The sequence below is a fragment of the Girardinichthys multiradiatus genome, chromosome 17 (assembly GCF_021462225.1).
Source record: "Girardinichthys multiradiatus isolate DD_20200921_A chromosome 17, DD_fGirMul_XY1, whole genome shotgun sequence".
In the NCBI taxonomy this organism is placed as follows: domain Eukaryota; kingdom Metazoa; phylum Chordata; class Actinopteri; order Cyprinodontiformes; family Goodeidae; genus Girardinichthys; species Girardinichthys multiradiatus.
The window spans coordinates 13,900,884-13,911,675 of NC_061809.1; the positions used below are offsets into that span (position 1 = coordinate 13,900,884).

The 10,792-nt window shown below is 39.2% G+C and overlaps 1 protein-coding gene across 1 annotated transcript; it reads right to left on the reverse strand.

The window, feature by feature from the left end:
• Positions 1 to 1,073: 1,073 nt before the first annotated feature.
• Positions 1,074 to 5,003, reverse strand: avpr2l (arginine vasopressin receptor 2, like). The gene is made up of 2 exons (XM_047390539.1): positions 4,184 to 5,003; positions 1,074 to 1,610 (listed from the first exon to the last, which is right to left on the reverse strand). Exons 1-2 carry the CDS (start codon positions 5,001 to 5,003, stop codon positions 1,531 to 1,533), a joined length of 900 nt encoding a protein of 299 aa, XP_047246495.1. The 3' UTR covers positions 1,074 to 1,530.
• Between the last annotated feature and the right edge of the window lie 5,789 nt (positions 5,004 to 10,792).

Genomic DNA, 10,792 nt, shown 5'->3' on the forward strand with positions numbered 1-10,792 from the left:
AACAAGCAAATCAAATACCTAATTTAAATTGTAGGTCATTAAAATTGCAAAAGGAAAACCTTTTAAACAGTGGAGCATGGTGGAAGTTGTATCATACTGTGGGGTAGTTTTAAAAAACACATACTCATAATTAGGCAAGACTTGCCCTCCGATAAATGTAGGTCTTTGCCTTGGTTAAAGAGGTAGTTAAGTTTTCAGTCGAAAAACTTTGAGTGTACATCAGGAACTTCCAGCAAGCAGGTAAAAGAAACCTCTAGATGGCTGCAATGAAGATGTCTGCAAATTTTTCTGTTATGGGTAATGGTGCAAATATTTGCATCCTTAGTGATATTTGTGTTCGTATTTAAAGTGGGTAAAGTAGTTTTTTTCTCCAGGAAACTTCTTTTATGTGAAAGTGGTGAATGCTAACCCAAAAATCCTGAACCATAAGAGGAAGAAAGGTCTGAAAGCTCAAGCAGTCAAAGCTCATGTTCCTACACTGTTTTATTTAGGAGATATGAGTTAAAAACCACATTTTCTTTCACCTTTCTGTAAAAGATATGTGAATTTGTATAGAAGTTCGGGTTCTCCGCACTCCAGTGGGATTTTAGAGAAAACAACACATCCAACATATTCTGAAAGTAGACAAAATTGCCTACTTTCTGATGTATATATTGTTCATAAAGAGTCAAATCTTTAGAAGTAAAAACATGTTCGTTAGGTAATTTGTGTTTTAATTTCTGAGAACATCCCCAATGCTAGAGAGTTTGTGATGTCACCTACTCCTAGGTGTTCTCCTTGACAACCATAGCAACACATGCAAACTGGTCAAAATGTTTGTAAAAACAAAACGGATTTTCTGACAGTAGTAAAAGACACTGAAAATATGAATTATTTGATAATAGCCCATTGTCTTGTGAGGCGTTTAAAGTTTGAATTGTGTTTCTAGCTGGAAGTGTTTGCATGTCTTTTGGTATCAAAGACCAAATAAATATTTTCAGTCATCTTATTTGCTTCAAGGGGGAAAACTTCGTTATAAAGGTTATGTTGAAATAAAACAGCATTAGCAAGGGTGGTTGTTTGGACATTTCAATTTATTGTCATTTATTTATAAGAATAGTCTGAATTTAAATCTGCCGGTCTCTATTACCAGTCTTCACATGTCTTGTTTATCTGTACACGTTGCTAGGAATGAAAATGAATGTTTACACCTCTGGTTGTTTCTATTTTACCTTCATCCAGCAGTAGACAGTGTTTTGCTTCATGCAGTCATTGTAATTCCTTCTAAGATGAAGCATGTTTGAATATATTTGTGTTCTGTTCCGTTGCTTGTTTCCCACAGTCTGCTTGATATACACTTTTCTGTTTTGTACAAAAGGAGCGAGAGCATATTTTTCACAGAGAACACAACAAATGTGGCTTTCTTCTTCAAAGTCTTCTCCATGCAGTTCAACAAGGGAACTTTTCACCTCGGTCGGCACAGGTGGGAATTTGTAGACAACCTGTTTATTATTTCTCTTCTGTTGATTCTTTTCATTTGAGACATGTTTTTCAGCTGTAGTAGAGATATATCCAAGGGTTTGTGCAGCTGTTGAGACTGGCGAGCAGCATGATAATTGAAAATATGGGACCTGCAAGACAGAAAAGGACATACGTGATGAAACATCGATGTCATAACCCCAGCCTTAAGGAATGCTTTGTGCGCATGCTGCATGCCTCCTTCTCGTTTTTGATGTCTTTAAATGACATGCATAGTATAGTTACAACAGGCACAACTAAAGAAACTATACCTTTGAAAATGTATTCATTAATAAAAGTAAAAGTCATGTATAGATTAGTTGCATACATTGATTGTATTGTTTCAAGTATTCCTTTCTGTTAATTTAGCTAAGTAGTTCCTTAGAAGCGATTCTAGCAAACCGTCCGGCGCCTCAGGAGGGGGAAGCAGTGCTTCGCCAACACTGTTTATAGTGGGGGTGGGAGACTGCTGACCTCGACTGAGGACATTATCGGGCGGTGGAAGGAGTACTTTGAGGATCTCCTCAATCCTGCCATCACGCATTCCGTGGTGGAAACAGAGGCTGGGGACTCGGGGTTGGACTCTTTCATCACCCAGGCTGAAGTCACCGAGGTAGTTAAAAAGCTCGTTTGTCACCGGTCCTGTTCATAACTTTTATGGACAGGATTTCTGTCCAAGGGCCGGAGGGGGTTTGGTTTGGGGACCAGTGGATTTCGTCTCTTCTTTTTGAGGATGACGTGGTCCTGCTGGCCCCCTCTAGCCAAGACCTACAGCATGGGCTGTGGTGGTTCGCAGCCGAGTGTGAAGCGGCTGGGATGAGGATCAGCTCCTCCAAGTCCGAGGCCATGGTACTCGACCGGAAAAGGGTGGCTTGTCCTCTTCAGGTTGGAGGGGAGTTCCTGCCTCAAGTGGAGGAGTTTAAGTATGTCGGGGTCTTGTTCACGAGTGAGGGAAGAATGGAGCGGGAGATCGACAGACGGATTGCTGCGGCTGCCACAGTAATGGGGGCGCTGTGCCGGTCCATTGTGGTGAAGAGAGAGCTGAGCCGAAAAGCAAAGCTCTCAATTTACCGGTCGGTCTACGTTCCTACCCTCACCTATGGCCATGAACTTTGGGTCATGACCGAAAGAACGAGATCCCGGATACAAGCGGCTGAAATGAGCTTCCTCCGTAGGGTGGCCAGGCACTCCCTTAGAGATAGGGTGAGGAGCTCGGCCATCCGGGAGGGGCTCGGAGTAGAGCCGCTGCTCCTCCACATCGAGAGGAGCCAGTTGAGGTGGCTCGGGCATCTATACCCGATGCCTCCTGGACGCCTTCCTTGGGAGGTGTTCCAGGCACGTCCCACCGGGAGGAGGCCCAGGGGACGGCCCAGGACACGCTGGAGGGACTATGTCTCTCAGCTGGCCTGGGAACGCCTTGGGCTCCCCCTGGAGGAACTGGAGGAGGTGTCTGGAGAGAGGGACATCTGGGCGTCTCTGCTGAGTCTGCTGCCCCCGCGACCCGGTCCCGGATAAGCGGAAGACGACGAGTACGAGTACGAGTTCCTTAGAAAATCTGAATATTAGATAAGACCACTAAAAATATATATTTTATGGTGTTCCTAATCATGGAAAAGATTGCTGACTTTTGTCCAGCAGACAGTCATTGACACACCCCCAGCACAGAGAGAAAGCCACAAAAAGTAATTGCTAAAGAAACCTGACTTTGCACAGTACTGTAACCAAGCATGTCAATGGAAAGTTGAGTGGAAGGAAACCATGTGGTAAAAAAAGGTGCACAAGCAATATGTACTCCATAAGTACAGCTTTGAACAAATTTATCCAGATCATTGACTGCAACTGCCACATTCTTTGTGTTGAGCCACTCCTCTACCGGGAAATTTTAAAGCACTTAATGCTTTAATATGCTGACAAGCTTTAGGGAGATTTTGATCTAATTTTCCAGAAGAATTTGGCATCTCTCCACACTACCAGAAGTACCACTACCTGCCATAATGACCATGTATCACTGCCCTTGATTGGCCAGCAGACTCACTCCTGAGAATCTGTTGAGTATTGTCATAAGGAAAAGCAACCTGGGCTTCCTTAACACCTCAGCTGATCAGATTAATGCCACAGGCTGATGCCTCCCTGCCATGGCACACTGATACAGTAATTCATGCTAAAAGACCCTAAGTGTTATACCCATATACCTTATAGGACATGGACATGCCTTTTATTTCCTGGATATTTCTCTAGTGAAAATCTTATTTTGTAGTAACTTTCTTATTTTGTAAGATACGTAAATCTGGTCACCATCTTCAAATTGACGCAATATATAATAAATCTGTATATATATATATATATATATATATATATATATATATATTTTATAAATTCCTGAAATAAATTATGCTCTAATTTGTTAAGATGAACCTATGTATTGTTTCTGGTCCGTAAATATAAGGGAAGGCATTTCTAGAAATGTAGCTCTGTTTAATGATGTACCTTTCTGAATTAAAAGAAACTATGTTTTCATGTAGAGAAGGCCTAAAAGCCTTTAAATTTATGTTTAGCTACGTAATTATATATCGGTCATAATTTGCAGGCATAACCCAAAGTTAGGTGGAAAGGGCACCGAAACTGGCTCTAGCCCAGGGGTCCACATCCTCGTAAATCTGGCCCTGTCAGAATCACTGACACCAACCTTGTGTAGGAGCGCTGCTGGGGCTCCATGCAGACCATAACTGCACAACAAAGAAAGGACTCCAGCACACTGTATATGCCATTATAATCACAAAAGTCATTTTCACTGTCTTGAGCATTGCATTGGAGACCCCCCTCGTGCCTGTGCGCCCTGACTGCAGAGCCTTCCTCTTCATGTTAAAGTAGATTGTTGTGCATATTCTCATCTGGCAGTATAATAAAATCACTGCAGGCAGAGCAAACACTGCCAGAGTGATCCAGCCGATGTAGATCCTGCTACCCCAGGGTTCAACGAACGTCGCCCAGCAGTCATACAGATTTACTTCCACCTCCTGGACGGAGAAGATGAAGAGCTGCGGAGAGCCGAAGACAAGGGAGACGAACCACGCTGCGCCTATGGAGACGTACCTCCTGAAAGAGCCCTCCAGGAAGGAGACCATGGGCATGCAAACCGCGTGGTAGCGGTCAATAGCCATGGCCACTATCATGTAAGCGGAGGCGAACATCCCGACCACCTGCAAGTACTTTACAAGGCGGCAGAGGAAGTCCGTCCCGCGGAACCTGTGCGTAATTTCTATGGAAAGCTGTGGCAGGACTTGGAAAAAGGCCACCACCAGATCCGCAAGGCACAGATGCAGGAGGAACATCTGGGTCCGTGAGTTCCTCTTCCTCCTCTTCCAAAGGGTGACTAAGAAGAAAAGGTTGCCACATGTGGCAAGTAAAAAAATTAAGCCAAGAACTCCGGCTCTGAGAAGCGCAAAACGGACGGTTTCATCTTCATCTGGCGCCACCATGGGGCTGCTACTGCTGGTGGTATCCATTTAGACGGAAAATATTCCTGTTTCTAAATGGTTTGAAATCAGTAATCTTTTAAAACGGGATTCTGCCTTTTTGGCGCAGCATTCTCGGACGCACCACTAAAACGCGTCGCAGGTGTCAGCGGTGACTGTGAGAAGAGAAGGGGGGCTGAAGTATGACTAATGCCAATGTTATGGCTGATAAAAGAAGCATGATCATAATTTACTTGAAATAATCAAACACTATTTAATAATTTAAACAAAATTAAGTTCCATTGTACACTGCCTTGCAGCACTTCTAAAACTCCAATGTATTTTATCGGGATTGTGTGATAGACATAAAAGTAGTGCATAATCGTGAAGTGGAAAGAAAATGATACATGGTTGGTCTTTATCACCTTTGTCCATTTAGACAGTGAAGTTTATTCCCATTATTCTGCGCAGAAATAGTAACAAAATGAGATTGTATATATATATATATATATATATATATATATACAGGTCCTTCTCAAAATATTAGCATATTGTGATAAAGTTCATTATTTTCCATAATGTAATGATGGAAATTTAACATTCATATATTTTAGATTCATTGCACACTAACTGAAATATTTCAGGTCTTTTATTGTCTTAATACGGATGATTGTGGCATACAGCTCATGAAAACCCCAAATTCCTATCTCACAAAATTAGCATATTTCATCCGACCAAAAAAAGAAAAGTGTTTTTAATACAAAAAACGTCAACCTTCAAATAATCATGTACAGTTATGCACTCAATACTTGGTCGGGAATCCTTTGGCAGAAATGACTGCTTCAATGCGGCGTGGCATGGAGGCAATCAGCCTGTGGCACTGCTGTGGCATTTCCTTCTCCCCAGTCTTCCTCCAGACTCTGGCACCTTGATTTCCGAATGACATGCAGAATTTGCTTTCATCCGAAAAAAGTACTTTGGACCACTGAGCAACAGTCCAGTGCTGCTTCTCTGTAGCCCAGGTCAGGCGCTTCTGCCGCTGTTTCTGGTTCAAAAGTGGCTTGACCTGGGGAATGTGGCACCTGTAGTCCATTTCCTGCAGACTCAGTCCACTGCTTCCGCAGGTCCCCCAAGGTCTGGAATCGGCCCTTCTCCACAATCTTCCTCAGGGTCCGGTCGCCTCTTTTCGTTGTGCAGCGTTTTCTGCCACACTTTTTCCTTCCCACAAACTTCCCACTGAGGTGCCTTGATACAGCACTCTGGGAACATCCTATTCGTTCAGAAATTTATTTCTGTGTCTTACCCTCTTGCTTGAGGGTGTCAATAGTGGCCTTCTGGACAGCAGTCAGGTCGGCAGTCTTACCCATGATTGGGGTTTTGAGTGATGAACCAGGCTGGGAGTTTTAAAGGCCTCAGGAATCTTTTGCAGGTGTTTAGAGTTAACTCGTTGATTCAGATGATTAGGTTCATAGCTCGTTTAGAGACCCTTTTAATGATATGCTAATTTTGTGAGATAGGAATTTTGGGTTTTCATGAGCTGTATGCCAAAATCATCCGTATTAAGACAATAAAAGACCTGAAATATTTCAGTTAGTGTGCAATGAATCTAAAATATATGAATGTTAAATTTTTATCATTACATTATGGAAAATAATGAACTTTATCACAATATGCTAATATTTTGAGAAGGACCTGTATATATATATATATATATATATATATATATATATATATATATATATATATATATATATATATATATATATATATATATATATATATTGGCAATATTGGAAAATATTGAAAACATTTTCCTTTCCCTTCAGAATTACATGCAACACCGTTTTAGTTTCACATAAAATCCTTATTAAAATATGTTTTGTAGGAGACTGAAGCTCTCTTTTCCAGATCACACCTGATTGTATACCAGGTGGACTTTAAAGTGAAACTAAATTTAGCCAGGTCCATAAAAGCTTTTTGTATTCAGTCTTCAGTGAGACTAAGAGTATCACTGTTTATTGAGCAGTATATAATGAATTTTTTTCCCCCTCTGTCAGTTAGTGGCAGTTTGTCTACTTATGTGCATCTGAAGTGGGAACTGAGTGAGAATGTATTGAATCATAGTAATAGCGTGTGGGTTTGTTGGTTTTAATTGCACTTGAGGATATAATAAAAGTTCTGATGCTGAGTTTGAGAGCTCTTTTATAGAAATATGGCAGAAAATCAGCCTTCTATTAGAGTGTATATTTGCCCAAATGTCAGACTTTTTAAAAATCACTCTTAAAAGCTAGAGAGAATAGAAGTCATTATGATCCTTGAGGCACAAAGAGTTTGCTTTTCCATTAAGCAGATGCTTGGTTAGAGCTTACCATTAAAGATTCAACCAGGAGATTTAAAAGAGCTGATCTAGTCTTAATCACGAATCTGTTTTGATTAGATGGCTAAAATTCTTAATTTATTTTAATATTCCAATTATATGAGCTTCTACTTTTACCTTGTCATTTTGTGCCAGCTTCACTGAGACGCCTGCTACAAGAGGAGTAATACACATCTCAGCCTGGTGGTTGAAATATATTTAGTGCACCAACTATGGAGCAGTGACTCAAATAACACTTAATCCACACTCTCTATTTAATGGAAGGTTGCTCTTGGGAATATATTTGTATATTTCTTTTGGATGCATTTCTTATCTCCTCTCTGTTGCAATTCCTGTCTGGTTTTGGTTTTCATTGGGGTTTGTGTTTTCACCACCCCCTGTTGTTTATTATGTTCTACAACATCTTGCTGTATATAGTTAATTCCTTTGTGTTCATTTGTGTCAGTAAAGTCTTGCCATATCAGTGAATTCCTTTAGGTTTAGGTTTAGTTTCTTATTTGTTATTTTCTGTTCCCTGTGTAAGTTTATTCCCTTTGGTTAGTATCAGTCTTTTCCCCTTGTCTAGTAATTTCTTTGTGTCTTAGTTCAGCTCCTTGTGTAAATTGGTCTCCCTTCCTCAGTTTCCTGCTTCCTTTAGGCTCCAGCTGCTCCACATTTTCTTCTGATTTTCTCACCTGCATTAAATGTCATTCTCCACACCTCCCTCAGTAATTCAAAATAACTATATTAATCCCAAAGATAAATTAAATGATGTTGTAGCTCATTTTATACAGGTTTCTTCAAGGAGTTGTTGTAGATGGTGATGGTTGTGGGCAGGAAGGCTCTCCTGTAGCGGTCTGTCTTACAGCAGATCTAAAGAAGCCTCTGACTGAAGACACTCTGTTGTTGTATGGAAGTCTCATGAAGAGGATGCTTAGGGTTCTCCATAATGTTAATTTAACAAAGAATCCTTCTTTGCACAATGATCCCCAGAGGTTCCAGAGGACTCCCCAGAACTGAACCAGGCTTCTTTGTTAGCATATTTAGCTTGACACACCTGGCTCTGATGCTGCTATCCCAGCCGATGATGGCAGAATAGATCAGATTCTACAACAGACCTATAGAAGACATGCAGCATTTTGCTGCAACTACCGAAGATCCTAAGCTTATTATTTAGCTTCTGGTTGTCATTTGTTCATTGCTAGATTCTTCCCTTACCATGCCTGTTATTACCCATTACCCTGCCTTTCTCTCTGACTGTGCTCCTTGTCCTGTTTCTCCTTGTGCTCCCCCATAAGGTTTTGCTATTTCTTTATTAATAAATCATCACATTCCCATCCCATGTTTCTCTTTGCACTTGGGTCCTATTCCAAAACCACAAATCCTGACACTATATATTTTTTTTCTTTTTGCAGGATTTTTGTTTTTAAACCTCTGCTCAACTTTAGTCTTTTCCATTGTGAAAATCAATATATCCATATCCAACAGTTGCAGACAGGAGCATCTTTCCAGAGAATCAATCCCTGCAATTCTCTAAAAAGCTTATTTTTTTTATTTTTATAAATTGTTAATGAGAGATGTGATTTTCATTTTTAGCAATTCACTTCTTGGATGACACTTGCATATTTATTTATTTATTTATTTATATTGACCTTTACCTGGCAATTTATCTGCATAGATCTTTCACATTAATGATAATTATTACTTTTAGCAGATCCATCAGTTAGGTCATACAAAATGAGCCACATCACAAATATCTTGCAAGTAAAATAAATCAATTTGTGTAATTTTGATCTTTAAGAAAAGCATTTTACCTACAGTACAAAATACTGTTAACTAACAGTATTTTTGTGTTATTTTTTGCATTGTACACAGCAAAACCCTCATAGATTACAATTTCTCATTATTCCCATTTTAAACGTTATATTTCATTGGATGGCATGGGTGCCTTTATGACAGAGGGATAGACAATATGTTATTGTTTATGGCCTGTCAGGAAAAAAAGAGATTATGGTGGAAACAATCTGAAATAACAACAAAAAATCCTAATCGAGTTTTTTGAAAATGGAAAAAAATTTAAGTTCTTCTTATCTATATTTTCAACATTAAGTCAAGAACATTAAGTCAACATTTGCTTTATTTGCATTCCTCTAAATTTCATTACAACAAGATTTGTAATCATTAGAAAACAACGATAGAGAATTTCACTCCTAAAAATGTAGCTTTAAATACTGTTGATTTCAGCATCATTTAACTGCTTATGTTACATTAAAAAAGGTTCCTAGCAATACCAAAAATTGTAATTGTTTTTTCTCATCCACAAAGCATTTTCAATCGCATCACATTTCTTTCTTTGTTCAATGTATTCACAGTATACTTTCAATCAGAAAGTTGTAAAATATAAAATATATATATATAAAAAAATGGGTAAAGGTTGATTCAACAAAATGAGCTATAAATTACATGATCACAGTTTTATGTTGGTCCATGTATAAAGGTCCACTTGAAAGTGCAGCTTCACCAGCAGAGCTTGAGGTTTCATTTTTGACATTCCCACCACAAAGTATAGACTCTGACTGTATCTTATCAATGTGATATGAGCAGACCCATCTCATGAACTTTAACATTTATGTGTGGGTCTCTGAAATGGAGATTTATTTACTGTTCAGGAAAAAAAAATGGGCTCTTTAGGTACTTAGATCAGAAAATCTTATAGATGTTAAGATAATTTCAAATCTATTAAAATTTGAAAATAAAATTGTGTATATAGCATTATTATGTTATTACATGTAATCACACTTTTTAAATTAATTTGACCCAATACTCCTTCTGCTTTTGTCTATTGCAAATATTAAATCTTAAAATATTTTTGTCTACATCTATTGGCATAAAGAACACACACCATCCATCAATTCAGCTCCAATACCTTCTATCATCTTAAAGATTTGGTCAACTGGCTGGTATAATCCATGGTGGGCTGATTTCTTGTACTGTATGCTAAATTACAAAACTCAGTTTCTACATGGGACAGTAATGTGGTGTGATGCAATAGAGGGCAAAATCACAGTTGCATATAGATTTGTAGGGAAAGAATGAATTAAAGGTAAATGAGTAGCGTGAGTGACAAACTGCAAACAAAGACATAAGAATCTAAAATGAGGAAGCAGTTAATTGTCATCTTTGTCTTTAAGGCAACAAATTAAATATAGTCTGATCAGGAAGATCAATGTATTGACCTATTGCACAAGATTAGCTCAAGAACAGTTGGAGATATTCGTTAAATTGGGTTTCCATGGCTGAACAACTGCATCCAAGCCTTAAATTATCAGGTGCAATGAATAGAGGAAGCAGTTCTATGAAGTGATGAAACGTGCCTTTCTGTCCGGCAGTCCAATAAATGAGGCTGGGTTTGCAGTTTCCAGGAGAACAGCCCTTGCCAGATTTAATAGTGTCAACAGTAAAGTTTGGTGCAGAGGGATTTGTG

Bases quoted from the DNA above. Each gene is read 5' to 3' on its own strand.
- avpr2l (XM_047390539.1), bottom strand. From the start codon at position 5,003: ATGGATACCACCAGCAGTAGCAGCCCCATGGTGGCGCCAGATGAAGAT. The intron at 1,611-4,183 runs GTTGGTGTCAGT...TCTGTCTTGCAG, and splicing joins CAGCAGCGCTCCTACACAAG to GTCCCATATTTTCAATTATC.